The sequence below is a fragment of the Sparus aurata genome, chromosome 9 (genome assembly GCF_900880675.1).
Source record: "Sparus aurata chromosome 9, fSpaAur1.1, whole genome shotgun sequence".
NCBI classification, from domain to species: domain Eukaryota; kingdom Metazoa; phylum Chordata; class Actinopteri; order Spariformes; family Sparidae; genus Sparus; species Sparus aurata.
The window spans coordinates 16,652,668-16,678,797 of record NC_044195.1 but is presented as its reverse complement, the minus strand read 5'-3'; the positions used below and the strand labels follow the sequence as shown (position 1 = coordinate 16,678,797).

The window sequence follows — 26,130 nt, the reverse complement described above, 5'->3', positions numbered from 1 at the left end:
TCTTTCATCCTGAGAGTCTCTCTGCCACAGCAGGCCAATTAGGCTTCATGATGCAGTGTGAAGTAATTGGTATTTCTGTTGGTAAGCAGCTACTTTATCCTGGAGCTGAGCCCCACGCTGTGCTGGAGACTGTCTGATATCAGAGCCGCGGAGGAGACATGACTGAACCTGTACATATCGCTCAGAATAACACCTCAGAGGACGCACAAACTTTACCAACAAAAATTCAGCTAGACATTTTTGTTCGGAGAGATTTAGTTTGTCCTAAAAAAAAATGCTCCTCTTCAACCTCGATACTCATGAAGCAACAGTTCCTCCCCAAAGGAATATTGGCGACTAGATATCCTGTGAATACTCAATAAGATGACCCTAACACAGCCAAAGGGGAAGTTCACAAATTAGCATTTTTGTAAAATGCTCTGTGTCATCAAAATTGGTGGTTGGGTTTACGCAAATGGCAAGAGGGTGGTTGCCCCTTTGATGTGGTAATAAGCTGTTTTGATTTCTGTGTGTCAAGCATGTTTTAATGGTGAGAGGCATTCCCAACAGCTACTACTTCAAAATCAATTAAAACGCTTTTGCTAACAGCCCTGCCTGCTTCACAGAGAGAGCAAAACTAATTCTCCCCCCTCCTGCTCTCACACATATGCTCACAGTCGGTTGGAGAATACGGACCAAGAGGAGTGAAGATACGGTGTCCTGAGGGATGGAGGGTGAGTCCCGGGTTCAGATTATCTTTAGCGCATGTGTGCTGCTCACAGCATGCTTACAGTGAAGCTTGCATGCCTGGGACACGGGCCAACTGGGCCAGTACAGTGCCCCTTTTTATAATTATTTTTGCAGATGTTTGAATTTCACTAATTCATGAGTGTATTTGCAATGTTGGGAAATGATGGCATGTACAGGAGAGTTTGTTTTTGCCACAGGGGTGAATCTACAGTATTCTGCTCAGACAAAAAGCTAAATAACGGAAAAGTGACTTTATGAATATAAATCCACTGGTGATTGTTGTGAATCGCCCTGTAGCTAATGCTCATCATCCGTGCACTCCAAGCCAAAATCTGTTGACCAAAAACTGAATGCAGTTCTTCTCACAAAAACTAGAAGTAGTAAGTATGGCAGTATGTCAACTCCCACCTCTTGTATCAAAAAAATTAAATTCATGACCGCTAAACTTCAAGCACGATTCCAGTGTGTCTCACCATCTAAACCCAAATCTCACCATTTAGCTCACTCTGCTGACCTGGAAAACACTGCTCTTCAAAATGCCTCACCCTCATTACTGATTGGTCTCACTCACTTCCTACCTTTTTAAACTCAAGTATGAGAGAAGCCTCAGGTGAAAAAAAAATATGGAGCAGCACGGAGAAAAGAGAGAAATATGAGGAGTTTGGGGGAGGAGGAAGCCGATCCAATATCGCTAATGATGTCTGCAGCTTTGGTTCAAACTCAAACAATGTTGCAGAATCAAAGTGGGTAGGGGAGTTTAGTCTTAACTTTAACCAGCAAAAGTGCATCTTATCTATTCTAATACAATTATTATGTCATTGCAACATTTATTCACAGTGTTCTATTACTGTACTGCACTTATTTTCAATGCAGCAGCAGTCTTTATACCATATATCTATCTATTAATACAGTAACCTCTGTCTGCCTGTCTGTGTGTGCGTGTGTGTATGTGTGTGTTCCTCAAATATCTCTGCGGATCAGGATCAGACTGACCTGAGAGTTTCAACATGGCTGCTGCGTGGTTCAATGGTGTGATATTTCGCATTTGTTTGGACTGCAATGATACCGTTAATAAATTATTTCATAAATGCTTTACAAATTCCACGAGCATTGTCCACCGGAGCCACTACAGTCACGTGCGCACCAGAGCCAATCACTGCACACCTTGGCCATGCGCGCACCAGAGCCAATCACTGCAGAGCCCACCGCGACCCCCCACCTTAAGAAACAAGCAGATTTATATCTGCAGCGGCGCGAGCTGGACCGGGATTTTGCCGGTGGTTCGGTCCCGTTCTGTTCTGTTCTGTGCATCTAAAATGAGTGTTGTGGATTAATGAGATTAAACAAGTCCGGACCGAGTCTGTTCGGGTCTGAGGAGATCCGGAGACGCACGGCTAGCTACACGGCCCACCTCCCGAGGCGACGGACCGGAAGCATCGGCACATCCAAAACCGGACCTAGGGTAAATAATGTCTACCATGCTTTTTCGCGAACATCGCTGTCACGTTTGCTTTGTTTCTGGTGCAGGAAGAAACGGTAAAAACAGGCTTTTGTCACGAAAGTGTCCAAGCAGCAAGTTTGGTTGTTGAGAAACAGGAAGTTGTGGGAGGGACCTAGGCGGATGATTGACATGCAACGACGGTCGGTGTGTGTGAGAGTTGAGAGATTTGTGACATTTAGCGTGTTTGGAGTGTGTAGTTAGTGTGTTATGTAGTGTTTGGTGTAGTGTGTTTAGTGAGTAGTGGAGTCGTTTTTTTGTTTAACGGAGTCATCACCCGGAAATCGCAATTTCTCTCGTTAAATCATGCATATTGGTGTTGGACCTCTGTTGAAACTTGCCTGAAAAGCTGGAGTTTGAAAGTGGCTTATTTTTTTCGCTTTGGCTCTTTTTCCGAACAGGAATAGTGCACAATAGCGCGCGTTCCTAAAGCACGAGATTTTGACTCTGCTCCTGTGGTGACGTTACCACAGGAGGCTACTTGCATATTAAGCATCGGCTCACAGCCGTCCTCAGCCAGAGTGAGCACGCCGAATCTGCTTATTTCTCTGTCATTTTCACGCCATACATGTTTTAAATGTATGCACACATTTAGATAAACAACAATTTATATTTGCATTATAAGTAAAAAAAAAGAAGATAAAAATGGATTGTTAAACATATTTGTGGTTAAAAAAACCTACTCGGATTTCATGTTTTTTTGTGTGATTTTAGGTCCATTATGTTAATACAGTATGTCAAAATAAAAAGAAATAACTGTACAGTCACACATGTGAGGTTGTGCTGAAAATAATGACACCAAGTAAATAGCTTTTAAGATGAAATATAATGGCAAAATCAAAAAAAGTCAAAAACAGCCAATTATACCCTGGAATATCAGATTTCACAACAAACCTAAATATCCCTGACGTCCCACCTTCAAACACAGCCTCATTTGGCCATCCATGAAAAAGCTCCTTAACCTCCCACTTTTTTATAGGAATACACTTTTCTTACGGGCACTGCACTAGTATCATAAAATTGAACCTATTTTGGGACAAAAAAACCCCCTGAATTTTTAAAAAGGGAAACACTCTCTGCACAGTTTTATGTCTGAACATGTGGTATAGCCTCATGAAGATACAAGTATTTTGATGCTAAGTTTTAGAGGTGTTATTGATCTCATTCAGCCACTAAATGGAGTTAATGGTGCAGAATCTGCCCTCAAGTGGTTGCCAGATTGCTGTACTAGCTAATGTTGCTAATGCTAGCTACCTAATGGTAACATTGCTAACGCTAGTTAACAGTAATGTTGCTAACGCCAGCTCATTAACATCAGAGCAGTGATACAGTATTTTGGACACGTACTGTAGAGCTCAGCCATTTTTATTACGTTAATTACGTTTTTTTTCGCCCCCACAAACTGGTAACTACCAAGACGTTTAATGCTAGATACAGATCCCACAAAACTGTTAAATACTCGCTGACAAACCTTGTTAGAAGCTGGAACCAACTGTCAAAATTCTCACACAGAGATAAACTAAATAATTATTTTCGACCCAGCAAAATGTTTAAAATGATTGATTCACAGTTCAACCGTCAAGGGCAAGAAATACTTTTATTCTGCTCCCTTTCTACAAGCTCTGTAGATGTATTCTTTTTTAAAAAATGATTTGTCTGCATCAAAACGACCTTTCAGTTTTTCACACCGGTGCTTGCTGACCTGTAAGTGATGTTTATGTGAGAGCTTTGCGTATTGTTCCGGTGAAAAGAATCAGTTTGGAAAGAATCAGAGAGCACACGGTGTTTCATTTCACGAGAGATATGTCGAGTTTTGTCCAAATGGCTTATTGTTCTCATTTTTGGTGTTTGGAGTTTTGAGTAATTGAGCTTTACTTCCAGGAAACTTGTTTAAATAATAGAGAGAAACTGTAGGCCAAACTGTAAGGCGTGTGGTCATATAGGACCTGGAATAACACCCGCTTGGACGTTAAACACTCGCGAACCAGTACCACCTTATTTCGACGCTGGTGACTCCAAATATCCTATTGATTTGAAATGATAATATCTCTTTCGCTTCTGAGAGTCTCATTACTGTGAACCAACTGTGATTATTTTTCTTGAACAGCTTTCGGTGCTAAAGGTCAAACCCAAAAAATCAATACAGACCCACAAGAATTATTTCTGGCTTCATGCTGTTCGTTGAGAATGTCAGGACTTGCCGAATGTTGTATGTTATGATGGGATTGAGGGTCGCCGATTGCACAAGGGCCTCAAGTACGGAGGGCTTTAGATTCTTTGAGGTGTGTCAAAGTTTGTTTGGGCAGGATCGGATTTTGCGCGTCAACACATGCGAGCCTGTGTGTGTGCGCAATGGTCTGCACGTCCACACATGTTGGGTGAATGTGTACATTTTGCAGCTACAGATCAGTGTTTTTTTTTTTAATTTTTCTTCCAGCAAGACATTCAGTCACCAGCAGCAAAGATATAGCACTGTGCACCTCTTTTTATGGATGTTGAAGGACATGAAAAGCACATATAAGCGTTGCGGATGAATGCCGGTGCGATGAAAAAAGGACGAGCAGGCTCAAAGGCATGTCCGAGAAAGTGTTTTGCATGGGAGTGCTAGCATGAGATAGTGTTTGCATCAGAGGCGGTGTTTTTCCTGGCAGGTGTATGTGTGTTCCAAACTCTTGTGTGCGTGTGTCTCTTTGTGTGTGTCTGCGCAGATGAATATGCAAGTGTGTTTGTTTAGGGGAGTGAAGTGCATGACTCAGCCCGAGGTAGGCAGGCAGGCAGGCAGGCAGGCAGGCAGCTCAGGTTTCTTCTGTTTGGCATGCAGTGCAGATAAGATCGGACTGACCTGTTCATTTAAGAAGCCCTGGGCTTTACCTCTACGAAAAGAAACTCAGAAATCTTTATCGGTTGACTCCCATCTTATTGGTTTCAGTGCACAGATTGCCTGGATCTCATTTAAAACAGAATATGGTCTTCAAGTGTAAACTTTATTTTCACCTGTTTAAACAAGAAGACGGAGAGGTTTAGATGGGATTTGGCGGTGATGTTGCCATAGCTACTGTAAGCGTCTATAATGACAGGCCCTGATCTGAGTCACTGTCTGTCCACCAAATTTGTTGTGTGACTTACCGTGTGTCATCGCCATCAATACCTCAATGTGACCTTTAACAGGATTGAATATTTCTGTCCTGGAGACCGTGACACTCTCAGCAACCCTGTCTCAGATTTCAACCCTTAGTGATGATGTCACATAGTTTTTCTCCGTGCTGCTGCACACATAAAATCCAAATAGGAGTTCACGGCCTGGCAATTTGTTGCAATTTTTCAGATTTCGGAGGTTTAAGAACATGCTCAAGGACACACAAGTAATTGTATTTCCTATTATAATTGGTAAATGAATCCCCTTGAGATACTGCATTTCATTTTCAACAGGGTTGTCAGGTGCAAACACATGAGAGGTGACAGATGTTAAAGGAAAAAAATGAATCCGTAAGAAGTAGTGTGACTCAGGTGCTGCTCAGGTTTCAGAATGGCGGCCCACGAGCAGAGGTTGTGTCTTGTGAAGCCATCCCCTCTCTCACATCCTGTTTCCTGTCACTCTTCAGATGTTCTATCCAATAAAGCCACACAAAAGGCAAAAAAATAAATAAATAAATAAGTTGTTGTGGTTGTTGTCTGACCTGTGCCCCCTGTGCTGCACGTCATCCTCTCTCATTCGGTTTCCTGTCACTCTTCAGCTGTTCTATCGAGTAAAGCCAAAAAAAAAAAGCCAAACACACGCACAGAAAGAGTGGTGCAACTATTTTGGTCGTACATGCCCCCAAAAATGTTATATTTTCATAAATCATAGAGGTGTAGCTGAAATTTAGAGGTTTAGATATGTTTTTTGGAGTGTGCGCTGTGGTTTTTAATGACACAAATCATCAACATATTCAGATAAACAATAATTGCGGTAATCCCAAACCACCGGCACTACATCGCTGTGGCAGGTGTCAGAATACTTTAACACTCCCAGACAAAATAACTTTACTGTGTCTACCTATAAACTTAAGATGTAAATACAATCAAAATCTCTCTCTGTCCCTCGCTCCAGCCACATTCCCACTTCCTCAAACGCACCGCCATTCTCCTCCTGCACACCACCTGCCCTTGGACTCTCCCTGCTTTCACAATCACCCTGCTGCCCAACCCATCTACTCATCTGTTCACACATCTCTTAACAGCGCTGCGGTTGCCTGACTCACTGCCACTGCTCAGTAGCGAGCTATAGATGTTTAGTTTTTTTTACCTTTTGTACACTAGTTGTTGCCTCATGTTTCAAGTCTTAAAGGAAACTTTTTATACTCTTTTTATACTATGTAAAAGATCCTAAAAGCTAAAAAGGCCAAATTCCGCACCAACAAGAGCTCCTCCCTCCCACAGAAAACACTGCTCCTAAAACGCCTCGTCGGTGGTCACCCCTTTAATTCTGTGACTTTGTGACATCACACTACATCAGCGTGTCACACAATTGGATAGTTTAGGCCTAGCAGCTAGTGTGGCACGTAGGATTTGATTAAGCACAGCTGCTCTGTTGTTGTCAGTGGTGCTGGGTCAGGCATGTGCGAGCCGACCAATCGGAGGAGACTGGGTATTCAGGAGGTGTGGCCTTAAAGAGACAGAGTGTTTCAGACAGAGGGGGATACAGTGCTCCATCACTGGGTTATATGAGATGTTTTTTTGAGCACTACAGCATGTAAACATGTAGTAGTAACCTAATATAAAATCATAAGCCCGAAAATGAACATTTTATGTCTTCTCAGCTTGAGGGTGATGTCAGTCTTTTTAACAAACTGTTGGTAAGAAAGTGTATGGCCACTGCAAAGACAATTATATCTTTATACACAATGCTTAATTTCCGATTGTGATGGACTGGAGGTGTCCAGGGTGTCTCTGTGCCTTGCACGCCATTGAACAGTATGTCGGGATAGGCTGCATCCTCCTCTTGACACTGACAAGCATCGGCAGAGAAATAATACTGACCTGTAAGCATTCATTTCACAGCTGCAAATTATCTGTGAGTTTGTTTTGAGTAATTGCTACTTAATGGCCCTGTGGCCAAATGAAATCCATCCTTTCTGAGTTTTTTTTCCACTTTAACACAAAAACATCACAACTGACGCAAAGTAATGTCAACCCGCTCTGACCCATCTACCAGCTACACTTGAGTTAATACATCACCGCCAACTCAGAGCAGTATACTGACTCATATTTGACAAACAAAGCAGTAGACCTTCGATTGATAAATACTGGCTATTCAACGGCAACATAAGGCACAACTGAAGTGGTTTTTAAGGTGCACTGAGTAGTTTTGGGAAAGAAAATTTAATCAGAAGAGAAAGAACTTCATTTACTGATTTTTCTGTTATGCCTAAACAAACTAAACATACAAACTCTCTTTGTTTGCATGACTGAATAAAGTGAATAAACATACTGACCTTAAAGGACAACACAGTTTCATACTGTTTCACTTTGTTAATATTTGGCAGACCTTGCCACTTTTCTAGCTTCTCAGAGTGTTCTGAAGACCTTATTTTCCTCTGAGAACAGCTTGTTTACTCAGTTATGGAAAAAGTTTTCATAGCATTTTGAAATTCTTTCTCCAAAACTACATAGTGCCCCTCTGCCCCTTTCCCCTTCATTTTACTGACCAATTGATTTCAATTTTCATGTGAATTATTTTCTTTCGATCATCGCATACAGATGCAGCCTATAATAATGTCAAATTGAGCGGTACATATAATGGTTTAAAGGACTAGATGTTGACACCAACATCCAATAATAAAAGCATACAGTAATCATGTAATTATTGCTTAATGCCTTTCATACAAAGTGAACCAGTGTCAGCCCTGTGTTCAACTTTGTTCGGGAACAGGGTTGTGAACCCAGTTTGGATTATACGCGTTGTGTTAGTCTGAAGGGGGAAGGGTAGAATGAACCTGAGATCATCTGGTGGCAGAATCCCCTTCAGATGCTACAATTACTGCTGCAACTACCCTGTAATTCTCCAGACCTCACTGCCGCCTCAGTTAAAAGAACTTGTACTGTAGCCAACCAACCACAATAATGTGATATTCATCAGTTTAATGCTTGAATTAACGAAATTATTAAGAGAAACACACAATGTAAAAGATTATTGTGAATTGTGAAAGAAAACATCAGCACTCAGCGTGATCCAGACTCACTATTGAAATTACTAAAATCTCACATGCAGTGCCCCTCTTTTGTTCCCAGCCTGGATAATGCTGTGATTCAGTAATCTGGTGGTGTATTAACTGGGCCTCCAGAAGCCCTTTTTTTTTTTGCCCACATACATCCTCTTGCAGCCATGAGTCATGTCAGGTTTTCTAAAGGGGTGTGTGGTGAGAAGGACTTACCTTGTTCTGCATACACAAAGCAAAAGCTCCAGTAAGTGTGACCATGGAAAGAACAAATAGTGTTTTTTTCTTTTCCTGCCTGGAGAAGACAGATAGCATCTGCTTTGTAGTTGTTACCCAACAGCATAAAGGACAAGCCTGTACCTGTGAGAGATGATGATGAAATGTGCGCGTGTTGTGTAATGCGGTTGGTGTTTTGGGGCGTAAAGGCAGAACAATCTCCACAGCGTGTCTAGGCTCACCTTGCCATCATGAGCTATTCCCTGAGAGTACAGTGTGTGTGTGTGTGTGTGTGTGTGCGTGTGCGTGCGTGCGTGCGTGCGTGTGTCACTTGTGTCCAGTACGCCACGAATGAATAATGTATGACATTCAGCTGTGTTTGCACGTTGGGCAACACCCGCATAATCAGGATGAGAGTGGAAGACAGACAGACGGATTGAAGGGGGTAGAGATGAATGCGAAAACAAACACATGAAGATTATTTTTAATGAAGATCCCAGAAAATTAGTTCTGCTGCTTGCAACAAAAGAACAAGTGGACACAGATGTCCTTCTTAATGACACAGGAGGATTTCATCCACACTGCTGCCAGAAAGCAGACATAATTGAATCTTGACTTGTTCTTGTTATGTGGCCTGATGGCTCTACTGCTGACGACGTGTGTAGGCCTCTATTAAAGGAGACCTATTATGCTTTCTAGCTGTTGTTCCTCCTTTCCCTTAAGTGTTTTATATAGGCTGGTGTAAAAGAACTTGAACGTTAAAGACCATATTGTGAATATAATATTACAGTATGAGAAAACTGATGTGTTTTTCGAGCATTAAGGCATGTAGACCTATTTCAGTAGTAACCCAAAATAACATTCTGCACATGAAAATGAGCTTGATATGTCTCCTTTATCTCTTCGGGTGTAATAATATCTACAGCAAGCCTACCCAGACTGAGTCAAACGCTTGTTACTCAGATGTTAAGGTATTTGCTCACGTCATTCAACGGGTTTTAATTGTCACATTCAGCGACAGTAATCATTTTCTATCGAGTAGAGTGGGATATTTCTTGCAACCACCTGTCAGCTAATGATTATGAAAATTACATGTGACGTTGGTTCTCTTCGCAGCATCAGCTCTGCTGTCATTTAAAAACAAAGGAGACATAATAAACACATATTAACTAACCAGCAGCTGTACAAAAAAAAAAATGAGTGGATGCTTTCGCTCATGTAGTAATTGCTGCAACACCTGTGTTTGCTATGTGTTCGCAAAGTCCTGTGCGCACGTCTATGTGCGTGTAAACACACATCTACTGCAAAGTTTTTTTTAAAATACAGTGCAAACACGTGCATGAGCATACAAAGACCAACGTTTAGACTCATACACAAGCACCGGTACATATAATTATGAAGCAATCATGGCAATTAGAGCTTTCAAGTGGAATGAAAAACAAAAAAGACAGGAAGTCTGAGTAGTGTTTCTGTACAGTAGCACAGAAGTGACAAAGAAAGGGAGAGAAAAAAGCCATCAGAGGTGAGGGACGGAAAAGGAGACAGAGACAGATAGAAGGGGGGGAAAATGGTAGCCTGACAGTCATTTCACATTAATACTCTACATTAAGAGCCCCAATGATTAATTATTAATCTGCTGGAAAATGTAGCGATTTGTGCTCCTGGCAGGCTAAAGTAATGTAACATACAACCCTGTGACTGTGGCTGTGAATGCACACAGCACAAGTTTGACGTGCAGCGTTGTTAGTTTTGATAACTGAGCTTTTAAAACAAAACAGCTTGTGCAAGACACTCTGTTTATAACATAAAGGCAGGAATTACATATTTGACTGCGCCAGGCTCAGCTGTAGATAATCAAAGGTTATCTGACAATGCAGAGTGTTATCTCCCGAGCCGATGTGAAGTCTGGCGTGAGAAATTGGACTGTATTACTTCGACTGTGTTGTGACTCAGCGCACATTAAATCCTAGATAGAAGAGTGGCACTCTTGAATCTGGTTGGTCCCAGCTGGAGTGCTCAGGCCTTCTGCCTGCTGTCTGTCAGTCTGCTTACTGTCAAAACCCACAGTATTTACAATATGTCTGGTGGCTACGTGCGACAACACGCTCTACATGTAGTCCTGTTACATATGCTGTGTAAAATCAAAGTAAAACAACCTGCCACATGTGTATGGGTTAGGGTTAGGATTTTTGATTGTGAATGTCCATTTACCTCCACCAAGGAAGTTATGTTTTTGCCCATATCTGTTAGTTGGTTAGTTGGTTGGTTGGTTTGTTGGTGGGTGGGTTGGATGGATGGATGGATGGATGGATGGATGGTGGGTTTGTTGGATGAATGTTGGGTTGGTTTGTTTGTTGGTTGGTTGGTTAGTCAGCAGGATTACATAAAAACTACTGAGCAGAAACTTGACACCATTAACTTCTGGTATGGATCAGGATAAAGGGACGGATCCAGGATTTATTTTTTCACTTTCATAGTTGACACTTCTTTGATTGCCTGGAAATTATTCATGGACCCTGATAAACAAAATCAGGCATATTTAGGTGGCTGGATATCAGTAGCTGTGTTTACATGGAGCCTCATATTCAGATGATAATTGTTTTTGAAAGCCCAGACAGTAAAAATGCTCCATATACACACCTCAATCAGAATAAACAGACTAAAACCAAAGTAAGTTTCTACCGGTTGCAGGGGGTAATTTAAACCTTTTCATAAAGCAATCAAAATATATAACCTGATCATTTTCTGTCTGCTTTCTTTCTCGGTGGCTTCTAAGGTGAACTGGTCTACTGCAGAGAACACATGCAAAAGAGGTGAAATATCTGAGGATGACACAGCATTACTCCTGCGCATGTCACGCAGCTGTCAGGATTATATCAGTTGTTACATGCAAATACCAGACCCCATAAATCCCATCCTATGTAAACAGCTGACTCGAAAGTGAGTCCAATTTCATGTGGATTTAGATAAAAATCCAGATCTGATGGATTTGAATATGTTTTATTTGATAGTCGTCTTGATTGAATTAAAGGGGACTGCTTGGCTTTGGTGGAGGTACGCCTTTCTAATTGCCTTACGGATTTGTGGTTTTGCACGATAGCTGTTCTTTCTATAAGCAATGTCCAAATCCTTTATCTCATAACCCCTCATGTTTAATTCAGGTGAGCCACATATTGCAACATTACTTTTTCACAGTGAAATGTTATACTTTCTCTTTTCTCTGTTTATCTTTCCCAGCCTGGATTATTTCCCCATCCCACTCACTCCTCTCAGGGAAGCCTTGTAGAATAAATATGGCCAGAAGTTGATTCAAAAGGTTGTTGGTTTTTTGGGTTTTTTTTTTTACTCTTTGTGACTTTTTGAACAGAGCGCTTTTGTTTACTTATTTATAATTATCTCTTTGTTTCAGATCATTTATACAACGGGGCTCGCTGATCCTCGGTGCACCACGGCTTACAGACATGGCCTCACATGTGATACTTGTTTGTGTGGTGTGTTTTTTCACATGTGCGCTTTTTTTGTCCCAATGAAGAGCACATCTCTGTTATCTGAAGTGACGCCTGCATTGGCGGGTCCATGTTTGCATTAATGAATGCATCTTCTCTTGCGTGTGCATGCTTTTTATTTGTGTGCGTGAACTGCCTCGCTGCCAAGCTGACACAGAGGCATGATGTGCATTGTGAGACTGGAGAAAAAAAAATGCACAGAGAAATCCAATAAATCATTCATATACTTTTGGGATGTACTATGAAAATGTGTGTATGATGAAATAAAATGAGCAAATGTCTCTCCTTCTCCACACCGAGCCTCTTGCAGTTATCCCGCGTAACCTCGCTGACACCAGCGCAACAGATACGTAGTGCTGTAAGGGTACTGAAATATTAAGATTTCCCCCCCCAAAAAAACAACAAAACCAAAAAACAAGTGGGCCTGCACAAGTCTCAAACAGTGCTGAACAATAACGCAAGATGCTGGCAAACAAGGCCGTGGCTATCAAGACTTCATCTTAGGTGACGGACCCTGTGATGAAGTGCACACAATTCAGACTCCTCTGTTTCCATGGAGACCTATTGTGATCCCCAGCACCCACTATATACTTGCAAACATTCCTCTAAAGCCTTCTCTCTCTCTCTCTCTCTCTCTATGCAAAACATACTCGTGGACAGTCGCCAAATTCAGTGTGAGAGGGGGGTCAAAGGTGATCTGGTCTTCGCCGCCAACATGATGCTTGGCTCCAAAGACGTTCCAGCTGCCTTTTTAGCTGCCTGCCTGTTCAAACTGTGCCATCACTCGGCCGTGCAATAAGGAGTCTGTGGAGAACGGAGCTAAATTTAGGTTGCTGCGATATGTAGACCAGGTGTAATGCACATGGCCTACCTAGCCAGCTCTGTGTGGCTGCGTATTAATTCAGCCACGTTGGACCTGGATAGACCTTTTGGAGGAGCTGCACCAATAGCCCACGTGCCTCATACCAGTGTCTAATCCCACTCTGGCTTACTTCTCCTTGGCAGCGATGTCTGCTAAAGCCTTTGTTTTCTCTATATAAACATGCTTAAAAGCTGTCTCTCCTTTCCGTTAATACCATGACACAGTTTTAGACAGAGGGAGGGACAAAAAGATCAGCTTTTTCTCCATTAAACTGTTTGGTTAAACTGTTATTCAGATGCGAGGTTACGCTTTATTAAGTCGCCGCATTCTGTAAACATCTCTCGCGGTGCCTCGGGGGCCCAGACACATTTCACCGGTTTGTTCAGGAAGTTTTTTTTTTTTATCGGTGCTGAATTCCAGCAAAGCGAAAAAAGAATCACTTTAACCGCTTCCAAAAAAAAATGGTATTCATGTCGCATTCGGGCGGCGTTCGGAACTTGCAATTCCCAGCTGATAAAGAGAATACCAGATGGGTCCGTTGCAATTACTTTTTTGTGTGTCCATGCAAAGGCCTGCTCATTTATTTATGTATTACACAGGAGGGAGCTTTTGGGTTTTCACTAAGTTGGAGCTTCTTGGATTCTACATCTCTGTCCTTTTTTTTTTTTTTTTCCCAGACAGCAACTCTTCTTTTCACCAGCTTCACACCAAAGCAGCATTATCTCATTGTGCTATTTTCTGGTTTTCCTCTGCAAACTCCCATTCACCCTGTCTATTTTGAGACCCTGCTAATATCGTGGCAGCCGAGTCGTGCAAATAAATAAATCCGAGCATGTGTCAAAGTAATGTTTGCTTTAGCTGCTCCTGATCGGAATCAAAGAAGGGTGGCATCTGCAACTTGCAATCTCTGAAAGACGAACTGTAATGCGTCGGAGGTGGGGGGGGGGGGGGATAAAGTGTTTGCTCTGATATTCCCAACAGAGTGACACCTCATTACGTTGATTGCCAGTTGTGTGTGCGGGAGGGGGATCGGGAGTGACACTGTGTCTGTAACACACAGACTGCGCGGTAGGTTATGTATGAGAAGGTGACTTTTGTTATCAGCACAAAACAGGTTAACACCACAAATGAATAGTCTAGCTCTTCCCTTTGAAAGCCCTCATTAATGTAACTACATTTTAAAGGGGCACTGTGCAGTTTTGAAGAAGAAATTCAAACTCAGAATTCTACTATTGCCAATATCAATGAGGTAACAATACAAACTCAAATATAAATTTTTTCGATAACTAAATAAAGACGCTTCTGTCAGAGGAGAATGAGGTCCCGGAACACTGTTTGAAGCTGGACGGTGGCAGGGTCCGCCACATATAAACAAAGTAAATCAGTATGTGTGTCCCGTGTTGTCCTTTAAGGTCAGTTTGTAGAATATGGTTTGTTTATTTGGTTTGCTGAGGCATTGAAAACACAAAAAATAATAATCAGCCAATGAAGATCTTTCTCTTCTGATTAAATTTCCTTTAGTTAGACACTTAAGTCTCTCTTGTCCCTCTGTTGCTGTTGAATGACCAGTAGTAATCAATCAATCAATCAATCGTTCGATCCCTCTCTTCTGATTAAAATGTATTCTCCAAAATGACACAGCGCACCTTTAATATGCAGCATCATGTCACTCAGGTCAGCCTCAGTGAGGTGGTCAAACTCCCAAGTCACCCTGCAAAACAAAGAAAAGCTGAGGGAGTCGCTTGCTCCAGGGGCTTCATTACCATCCACTCCACTTAACCCATTCACAACATTACCACTCTGGCCTGGAATTTCAAATTCAGATATGCAAATGTGGCCTCACCCACAGAGGACGGTGGTGTCCCGCACGGCCTGGGCGTGGTCTGCCCCGATGCTGGGTGGGTAGGTGGGGTGTTGGGTGGGGGGCAGACAGCACGCTGGTAAGTTTTCCCAAACAAAAGTGGCTCGCAGGAGAGAGGGAGCACGGGACAGGGAAGTGAGCACGGCGGAGCGTTTCATTTCTCTGCGGGACAGACAGATTATAATGAGGCAGGAGCGAAGGAGGCTTTTTGTGTTTTTTTTCTTGGGGAATTAGGACACACGAACCGGCGTCAGGTGCATTTGCGGCACGAGTTGGTGAAGCCGGTGTTCCGGGAGTGAAAGTGTTTGATTAATCTGATGTATTGTGTCAGAGCACAAAGCCCTGTCTGCCTCATCTCGAGCGCCCGCCCATTGGGCTTTCTGCGGGAGCGATGGTAGGAGATTGATTATAGTCTCCGGGATTTCCGTAGAGAAAGCCAGAGCCTGCTACTGCTGCCTGGACCGAGATCTGCTCTCCCACATCGCCACGGACGGGGAGAAGGAAGAAGAATACAGCAAAGGACTTATTCCACACTCCGGCTCGATCATATTCAGTCCGGTAGCTCTCCAAGTCACGCTGGACTTTCTTTCTTTTTTTTTGGTGTGTGTGAGAGAGAGATAGAGAGAGAGAGGGAGAGTGTGTCTTCTAACCGAGGAGGAGGGCTGTGTGAGTGTGAATCGCCTCCGCAGTCTCGGATGCGTAGTAAAACCGGGGAGTGGGTTGGGTCGCCCGGGCGCCTGGCACATACGCGCGCGTCGTCAGCGATAAAAGCTCATAGGTGAGGGCGACAGCGCGGGGGGAAGCGGCATCCGAGGATTTTTTTTGTTTGTTTTTTTGTTTATTTTTTTCCCCGGAGCAAGGAGGACACCGGAGAGGAGAGAGTCGCTCACTGGCAAAAAAAGAAAAAAAGAAAAAAAAAACCCGCCGGACTCACCGGCTGTGTGGATTTCGTCCCCCCCTCCTCCTCCTCCTCCTTCTTCTTCTCCTCCTCCGGCTGCTTCTGCACGCTCGGGAATCATAGACCTCCCTCTTCTATTTCTTCCTCTTCTTCTTCTTCTTCTTCTTCTTCTTCTTCTTCTTCTTCTTTCTAAATCAGGAAAAACCCTCGACACAGACATCACGACCTCATCCAAAGGGGGGAATATTGGAAGTGGATCTGCGGGACGACACAATGGCAACCGGTGCGCTCCTTCTTCTCGCCTGCGCGCTGCTCGGTAAGTCACCAGGGGAGGATTTCAGATTTTGTGATTTTTTTTTTTTCTCCCTCCACTCTTGTTGTGAAAATCCGCATCCGCTGCTGTGTCAGCCGCGGCACACCTGTATGACACATGTGCGCTGAGTTTGGGAGAGCAAGCGTCAGCGTGCGTGAGTCAGGTGGAAGTAGACTACATCGATAATCACCGCAATAATGACAGATGCCTGTGAACAGCTATGTGTGTGTGTGTGTGTGTGTGTGTGTGTGTGTGTGTGTTTGTGTGAGTGTGTGTGCTGAACTAGGTTAATGTGATATTTGGACTTTAGTCACAGATTAACCCTGCGCAGTCTGACCTCCTGTGTTCAAGGGGCTACACATCACAACCTGCTATGGTCTGTAATTAACACACACACACACACACAGACATCTAAGAATCACACACACACGCCTGCATTACACACACACACACACACACACACACACACACACACACACACACACACACACACCCCAGGGTATGAAGTCATCCAGCCCTAGTTTTGTTGTACAGTAAGTCAGCCACTGTGTCACACTCACCTGCAATTTATTGGATTTTTTTCGCAGACAAATGCGAGTCCAAGCATGACACGCTCACACTGACACACACACAGGCACACACACACTCAGTACAGGCATGACTGCTGACACACAACACAGTGCATCCTGCCTGCGAACTGTCCCAAACAAACACCAGATGGCTTTTCTGTTCCTGGATGGGGAGGCCTGTCAGCGCTGCTGGGGGGGAGAGAGAGAGATGGAGGTGGGAGGTAGGGGGGAGTGGGAGTGGAAGCTGGAGGCCCCCACTACTTGGCCAAGAGGATTACCAGTCTGCAGCCTCGCTTCACGTCCCCCTTTCTGAAGTCCCTTTCACTGGGAGGAGACGGGACGGGATGGGATGAGGGGCTGTTTTGTTTTGGTTTTTTCCTCCAGTGGGAATGTGAAATCTTTTGTTCTGCGTACAGTAGAGGAGAGTGCACACACGTCTACAGTGTAGGCTGGATGATGCCAGGGTGTTCATATTACATAACACTCGTGAATCATGTGGTTTAAATGGGAAGCAGTGTGCTGGCGATGAACATGTCAGGTGTTGGGAAAGAGCAGGTTTGGGTTTTGTGTGGTGTGTCAGCGTGAATCATTGGCACAGATTTAAGGAGACTCGTGATATTCGATCTCAGTGCGAGGGATCGTATCATATTCAGCCATTTAAAAGGCCGGTGGAAGCAGGGACGAGTGAGTTCTCACGTCGAGTGGTCCTGCATCTTGGCAGAATGTGTCAGCGGCCAGACGGAAGCAACATGAAGTCTTTGGACAGAGGGTGGCCCGGATCAGTGGTCTTCAAATAGTTTATTTTCCTGAGCCAACAGTCCGAAACCCAAAGAGTCAATTTCCACGAAGAGAAAAAGTCAAAATTCTCTGATTCCATCTTCTTTAACGTGAATATTTTCAGTTTTCTTTCCTCCTCTATGGCAGAAAACTGAATATCTTTGAGTTGTGTGTATGTGGGGACGACAACTTGGGCTTTGGGAAACACTGATTGACCATTTTTCATGGTTTTCTTACATTTCATAGACCAAACAACTGTCGAGCAATCGCGAAAATGCTCACCAGAGTAACTGACGTGTTCCGCTGGACGTGATATGTTGCAGTTGAATCCCTCAGGGCTGAAAAATCAGTTGATGAACAGAAACTGAATTGGCAAACAAATTGATAATCATTTAAGTCTTAAAATGGCAGAATGATCTTCTAACATTTGAACATTTTCAGGTTATCTGAGTCTTTCATGATGGCGAACTGAATGTATCTGGGGCTGGATGGTTGGTCAGACAAAATGAGAGAATGGTGGATGTCACATTGAGATTTAGGAAACACTGGCTGAAGGTTTTCTTACATTTTATAGACCAACTAATAATCTATTAATCGAGAGAAAAATCAACAAAGTGATCATTGCGTTATTTAAGATGTTGTGGTAAGATCCCCTCGAGCTGAAAAATGCAGTCGCTTGACGGAGAATGAATTGGCTTTGGCTCATTTTGTAGCTAGAAATGGCCAATTTTCTCGAGCTCTTGCTTCTCAAATGTGAATATTTTCTGCTTTATCTGAGTCTTTCATGAGAACAAACAGAACATCTTGGGGGCTGGACCGTCGGTCAGACCAAACAAGTCGTTTGAAGACGTCACATCGGGCCCCTGGAACTTGTGATGTTGTGTTTCTCACTATTTATGGATCAAACAATGACTCAGTAGAATGAACGATACTGCAGTTAATCAATAGCCCTGCAGCCATGAAATGATCGACTGTGCTGCACTAGACTTACATTTTGATGTGTTACACAACTGCACGAATCTCAACCCGTATTTAACACACACGGCGCCATGCACCCATGTATGTGCTTAATATACTGTTAAACCACCATATAACCCTGCTTTTTACACTTCTGAAGCATGAATTCAACTATGCTCCAGTGATTCAATTTTGCTGCGAGTGTACACACAATGACAGACTAATGGTTGTTTTTGTTGTTGATTTAATTTGTGGATTATTTTCCCAATTAATGGATGAATTGGTTGGTCTATAAAACATCAAAAATGGTGAAATGTTGATCAGGATGATCCTGTCCTCAGTCGTCGTGTTTTGTCCACAACCCAAAGATATTTAATTGGCTCTCATAAAGGAGTAAAGAAACCCAGAAATACTCACATTCAAGGAGCTGGAATCAGATCATTTTGACTTTTGCCTTCTTAAAAAAAAAAAAAATCTCGAAAGCCATTAATCCACTATCAAAACAGTTGGCGATTAATTGAATAGCTGATAATAACCTAATCAGTTACTCATGGGATCTCTGTAACTCTGTCGCCACACAGACGGTGTTTGTCACTCTCCGGGTGTGCATGCTCGCGCATCAGTGTTGAATGAGAGTGTGTGTGATCAGCTGTCTGATTCCACCACACGTGAGCCGCCACACTGTACGTGTTTGCGCTCGCGAAAAAAGAGCGAATAAAGGTGGATGACAGCTGTGTAAGATGGAGTCTAGATCAGTCAAGTTAAACCCAGAGGTGACTCTCGCTCAATTTTTTTTTTTGCCAGGCAAAGCTTATATCGGGAGGTTATTTATGCTGCCGATGTGTGTGCGGATGAGCGTGCGCGAGTGTGCTTATGCATGGCACCGGGATTTTATGATATAAAACATATAAAAAGAGTTGCCCGAAGGAAGGAATGTTTATTAGCTTTGCAAACAGGATGTCTTCCTTCTTCCCCACAGAGAGTGGGAAAGATGTCGTGCTTTTTTTGTGTGTGTGCCGAGTTGTGTGCTTCTGTTTGTGCAAGAGTGTGTTTTGAAACGAGGAGCCAACCGCAAGTACTCAAGACGTCCCAGTTTATATAACTAAATTGAAATGTAATATGTGCGAGGTCGGCTGGTTTAACTGTGAAATGCCTGAGCGGCTTCCATTTACCGGGCTGACAGGAGAGCAGCCGCAGGTTCAGACGAGCTGCCACCGGTCCCACTCATCAGCTGGTCTCAGAGCAGCTTCACATCGTACAGGGGGAGATTTTTTAGAGCTTATGTCTGACAGGATGCACATTCTGCCTCCTGCACTTACTCACACATTTATATATACATCGCCTGTAGGACAGGTGCTTCTGTTCCACCCTGTTCACACAGCATCTGAACATGTTATGAATGAATTTGCACAATCTTATGTCAGATGGTTGGCACCGATAGGAAAATGTGATAAATTATTCATGAATGTCGGCTGAAAGTAGGGTGTGGCAGTGGGCGTGGCCTCTTTTCACAGAATCACACTCACAGCCTCATCTTTGTGTCGTGATAATCAGTGCGTATCAGAAGGTTGATTTTTGTGTTTTTAATCTCATTTGCCGCAAAGCATGGGCACTGTTAATCACTGCCGAGAACTTCCTCAATCCTGCTTCAGACTTCAGCCAACTTTATTAATCAGCTCGACACAAAAGATTACTTAATGAATCAAATAAGATCCGATATTGAGCATTTCAGATTTTAAAAAATGCATACAAATGTTTTCATGGTGAATTTAAATAAAGAAAAAAAACATTTATCGGCACCCTTTCCCCGTAAACAACCCCCTTACATAATTTGTTTAGAAATGGGATTCACGCGTGTTATTGGTTACACTTTAATTACGTGCCGGAGTGAAAAAATGTTCAAAGCACTGTGTATTTTTATTTCTTCCATCCATGTTTTTCATTTATTTCTGTAGGGTATGAAGAATACGACCGCGGGCTTTAAACATTCGCCGACTGCATCGACCCACAACAATGGAGCAGTAGTGAAACTAAGGAAATTCACTGCAGACTTGAAGTTCAGTGAGATGGAATACACGTTCAAGACTCCACACAGAAATAGATGAAATCCTGTAACTGCCCGTGGAGTAAAAACAATAAATTCGAGAAGTCAAAATGTTCTTCTTTTCTAAAAGGGTCAGCAGCCGTCGGGAAGTAAAACCCGCAGGAGCAGTTGGAATGATCCTTCATCCGCCTCCTTTTCTGTCATGTGCTGCATGTTTGTTTCTTTTCACTCATCCTTATCTTTCACCGAGAGTTTTGATGCTGTTTTTGATCGGTGGTTTTTTGTCCGAAGAGACGCCGAAACAATAGCTTGTTATCCCGGCTCATTACAGCGCTATTGATTGAGACGAGAAAAGTTTTAAGTAGTTGTGGTGACACCGTCAAACTTTGTGCTTATCCGCAGCCGGAGTATAAAGCTGGCCCTCCGTAATTGGCCCAATCAAACGACATGAAAGTGCTTAAGAGCTAATTTCCATTTTAGGCTACTTGTGTTGTTTGTTTTTTAGTACAGGGGAAGAAGGGCAGCACTCATAGCCACTTAAGTATAGGTTCGATTGTTGGTGAGGTGCTGTGACAACTGTCACGAACGCTCCAAGGCAGTTAGAGAATGAAGAGTCTCATTTTCCATTTCAGACCTGCTCGTTAAAGTGTGCGCGTTTGTGTATGTGAAGAAAGTTTGTAATTAAAAGAGAAGAAACTGGAAATCTGGAAGGTTTCCTGAATATCAGGCAAACCAGTGCTCCAAATGAAAATACTTAGTCGCACCCTGGAGCTCTGGCTTACCTCGATACAATTCTAACTAACTAAGATGATGAATATCTCGATAATAATAATGTATTGCCCAGCTCTGCAAAAGCTTTACCATCATAAATGACAAAAGAAAGCAGCAATTCCGTAAATTTGAGAAGCTGGAATCATCATGATGTTTACTGGAAAATTAACTTAAATGAATTGTTTGTTATTAAAACAGTTGGTGATTGATTTTAAATTCGAATAATTCATTTCAGACTTCTTAACCTCTTATGGTGATGGGAATGTTGAGGTCAACTCTCAGGCGTTTCAGTCTTTGTCAGGATTCAGTGCTCGCCCTGCCACACCCTAATGTCCACCCCGGCCTCTCCCGTGTACCAGAATAAGACTGACAGCTGGGATCCCCCCTCCCCAAACTGACAGGGGCATTTCAGCTCGTGTGCGGTCAAGCCGCGGCGTCTTTTTGCCGTGCATCTCGAGTCAGCTGTTGGCACACTGTGAATTCTTTTCCATGTGTTTGTAAGCCTCAGCCGACACGAGAAGACGGCGCTGTCTAGACAGGGACGCCAAACGCAGTAACTCACTGTGACTGCTGTTTTTGTACCTGATGAAGTGAAGCGGTGGAAAAGTTTGGCGTGTGTGCGTGTGTGACCGTCCCAAGTTTTGTTAGTCATTATTTTTTGCCTGTTGCCTGCCACCAGAAACAAAAGGGCCCGCTTCTCTCTGTTAGGGGAAATACGGGCTCGTGCAGCTGTCTGTTTGTGGTGCTGTTTGCTCCCCTTGTTATTCTCCGTGCACGCTTGTTTGCATCATAAGCACCAGTCTCACGTCTCTGTGTGTAAACCCATGACAAGATGCCTTTTGTGCTATTGTTTTTTCATATCATAACATTGTTGGCTCAACTGACAAAAAAAAAAAAAAACAAACAATGGAGAAGCAGAGGCAAGACTGTCAGCTTGGCTTTTATCCACCGGCTCTTTGGTGGGGCTTCAGCAAATATTTCTTTGCGATGCGTGATGAAGCTGCAGGCCTTTCGTAGGTCAGTGTCAGGACCGAGATGCCTTATTAGTCACGGATCAATAGCGCTGGGCGAGGGGTGTGTGGTTAGTTCTAGCATGGGCACGTTTTTGCTGCACCCAAAGGCAGGTCGATGCTGGTTACTAGTGTCGTCTACCCACGGGGCAAGTAATTGCGCTGTAATACAGACTTCACAGTCCGCTTCAGAAACTCACACCCAGCTATCGCGGCGGTTTTACAACCGCGCCACTGTCCTCTGTTATCCGGCTTCCTCCTCTCAAAAGTGAAATTCAGTGTGAAGGAATAAAGGCGCTCCCAGAAGAGATCAAGGACAACCTTGGATTGAACTGACCGAACTTTATTGCTATCAGAGCAATAAAAGAAAATCCAAAAGCTGGTTGTGGGTAATCAAAGTCTTCTCATGCAGTGTCTGTTTTATTGTCTTTTAATGATGATCCTCCCCCGTGACCCAGATCTAAGCTGTAGTCTCTCTCCGGTTCACGCGGGGAGAGGAGTGACTGTGTGAAGTGAAGCAAAGTTCTTGAGGGAGACTTCCTGCCTGCCACAGTGAATCAGGGAAGTGGCTGGAGCAGAGGCAGCGTCTGCTTTGTGTCTGATTTTTGACTCCAGCAGCAGCGGCTGCGGCAGCACCTCTGGTTAACTGTCAGGACTCTCGCACATCACAAGTCCCTGCCAGGACCGCACGCTTGTGCTTGCACATCTCGCCGTGCCTGAGATTGTATCTCATGTTTTGTGATAACAGCCCAACAACAACCTTTTAGCTGTTGAGTTTGTAAACCTTTTAAGTGTCCTCCTGGGCCGATTTGCATGTATCTCTGCCTCTGCTCACTCAAATGGTGCTCCAGCTGCCTCCTCCTCCTCCAGTGAATAGCCCCTGACCTCCCTCCCCCACTCTTTTTTTTCTCAACAATACAATGCCAGCCCACCTCTTCTTCAAAGAGCACTAATTAGAATCTCCCCTCCAGTGTGATCCAGACCAGAGATTTTCCTCTTCCTTACAGTATCAGAGGAATAATCTGTGTTTAACAGCCAGATCTACCTTTGGACTGTTTACGAGCACCTCAAACACCAACCCAGCCCTTTTCCCGTTGGGATTTTGTCTGCTCCTCCCCATCCCCCTGTGCTGCTCTGTGTTGGGTGTGATGATGACTGGCCCGGCGAGAGAATACCACTTTCCACCCACAGTGCTCTCAGCTACTGTCCTACGGTGCTGCCACACTCCCCTGCTCCCTGCATGATCCTCCACCCGAGCAGATCCCACGCTGGTGGGATACACACCAGGCGGCGTAACTATGGCTACTGCTCCCCACCTGCATGCAGCTGATCCACACACTCGGGTTTCACGTCCAAAGGTGTGTGTGCACATGAATAAATGTCAACACGCACGATCGAAAACCCCCCCCACACACACACACTTTTTTTAAAACCCCTCTTGCGCAATGGTGGCGAGCACTTCACTCACTTTGCCATTATGTTCTGCTAATGTGCTCCTTTTCCGCTTTACACCTAAAAACCAAAGAGATGCACGATGTGTGTTTGTGTCTAATTGCTTATGCATAAATGCATGAATTTACAAGCGCGTGTCTTTTACTGCCTGAGAGGGAAAATGACTGACAATGGCAGAAAAAGTCTGTTTGAAGTAGACTAATTAATAGTTAATTAGTTTCCTTTCCAATCTACAGCCTAATGCGCAAACGTGGGAACTGATAGCAGGCTGCCAGTCATACAAAAACTAACCACTGTACATAAAGTAGATACAGCTGTCAGGCTTAATTGTGCACAAGCACAAGATGGATAATGACCAAAGATAGCTGAGTGTTTTTTTTTTATAGCCCCGCATTCTTTTACAACAATTAACGCAAATATTCAGTTGACTTGTGACAGGATATTATAAAGCTTAGCTTTGTTTTGTTTCTTTCACATAATCTATGTATGTATGAGAGTTTTGTTCATTGCTTTGTCATTCATCAGACAGGGTGGGGGATGTGTGTGTGTGTGTGTGTGTGTGTGTGTGGGTGTGTGTGGGTTTGAGGGAAAGGTTGTGGTTGGTTGGGGGATGGGGAAATGAGGTTAGCGGGGGAGCAGGTGTCCTCATGGAGTTAATGGATTTGGGGAAGGGAGTAGATTGAGGCACTTAATATTGTGGAGGTGGAGAAGCAGTGTGCATGAGCTGATGTGGATCAACCAGTCTGAAAACCTGCCTCTATCTCCTATCTTGACATTTTTGTCTTACACACTGTTGAGAACAGAAATAAACAGGAGTTGTGATAATGATTGGCACCTCTAACTACCAACTCAAACACTTCCATGTGGCTCACACACAGTCCACAGTCTTCTACTCGTTGCATACTGATGATCCATAACCATCTGTCACACTGTAAATGTTTACCAGGCTCTCAGTGACCCACAGAATTGTAAATTTGACAAGGCGGCATCGACTCTACACAATATGCAAACTGCGACATTGAAACTGTCATATAGTTATGTTTGTCTTCCTCGTCATGACTTGGTGTAGGCTTGCTGCGGTAGTCAGTGTTCAGTGCATTTACTGATTACTTGTACACATTTTGCTTTTTTTAATCAGTACTTCTTGATACAAAAATATTGCCTTTTTGGCAATACATCAGATGTAAACACAGTAGAAATAACGAAACCTGATAACATTAACGAGGGAAAGGAGTAGGTTACTTTACTGAGAAGTTGGAGGTGTGCAGCCTGGCGCCTGAAGCACTTCCTCTTATAAGTCCTTATTCTTCGATTACTCCACAGATCTTATAAAACTTCCCCCAGACATATTTCAAACTGATCCGCTGTCAAAAACAAACATTGTTTTGCTCTGTATCTGCATTTTTGTTGAACAATAGTGGTGCTAAACTGCATTGTCTTTAACTAGGCTTCTTCAAAGTAAAGTTCAACTTGTGTTTCATAAGTTAAATGCTTTATATGTGAATCTGTAAATATAAGTAATGTATTTATGAATTGACTCCGCTGTTACAGGTGTTGTCACAAGCTTATATGGGAACATTTTGTAGCCGTGGCAACCACTCCTTAAACTCAGAGCTTTAATTAATTGATTCTGGTTACGGAATTTCAAAAGTAAGTTTATGAAGACAAACGATGGAGCGTATGATTACTTCCTGTATGCAGTTCTTGAATTTTCTTTATGTACAACTGGTGATTGATTGTTCGCATTGTGAGTGCTGTGTTTAGTAAAGCATGAATGAATTTTCTGTCCATATGGTATAGTACCGTATTGCCTAATAACCAAGCTTCATTTTGAAGTGCTGTAGCTTGTGTGTGTGTGTGTGTGTGTGTGTGTCCTGGTTGTGCCTGGCATCGCTCAGCCATTTGACTGTGGGCGTATTACACTCCAGTGAGTTCATCTGAAACACTCCATTTTCTTAAACTGTTTCCTTTGGATTGAGGCAAAAAAAAAGGGACATTGCCACTCAGCTGCATTTTCTTTGAATAATTTAATAACAATAGGGTTAGTAAGGACATGTCTCTAGACACAGACACACACACACACACAGTTTTTAAACTTTAATTGTGTTTATACGTCAAGATGTCACTGGAGCTGGGCCATATGTGAACTGAGTCACAGCTCCGCACAGGCTCTACCTCTTGACTGCAATGCTGCAAAACTAAGCGTCATTTGATAATTCTTTGATTAAGTAATCATCCCTTGCCTTTAGTGTTGACGGAAAGAGAGAAAAAGCGACACATAGCAAACAATAGCTTGACGGGTTGAGCAGGAAAACATTTAGTCTGACATCACAGATGAGAATTTGGCTTGAAATTGTTTGACTGAAAATGCTATTTAAAAGCTTCAGAGAGGCATCGCTGCTTGGTGATTATGTGTTTCGAATGATCGCTCAGGATGAAACGGTGAAACTCAAAAGCTATTTTCCTCCGT

The 26,130-nt window shown here is 43.3% G+C and overlaps 1 protein-coding gene and 1 long non-coding RNA gene across 2 annotated transcripts in view; both read left to right on the top strand.

Annotated features, from left to right (window-relative positions):
• Nucleotides 1–689: 689 nt before the first annotated feature.
• Nucleotides 690–12,410, top strand: LOC115587701 (uncharacterized). Its single transcript, XR_003985140.1, has 3 exons — nt 690–713; nt 11,878–11,956; nt 12,050–12,410. It is a non-coding gene; the product is annotated as an uncharacterized LOC115587701 (long non-coding RNA).
• Nucleotides 12,411–14,985: 2,575 nt separating this feature from the next.
• Nucleotides 14,986–26,130, top strand: part of igsf3 (immunoglobulin superfamily, member 3) — an 83,325-nt gene continuing 72,180 nt past the window's right edge. Inside the window, exon 1 of the mRNA XM_030427640.1 lies at nt 14,986–16,083. Coding sequence (XP_030283500.1) covers nt 16,041–16,083 — 43 coding nt within the window. The 5' untranslated portion in view covers nt 14,986–16,040. The remainder of the gene's footprint in view (nt 16,084–26,130) is intronic.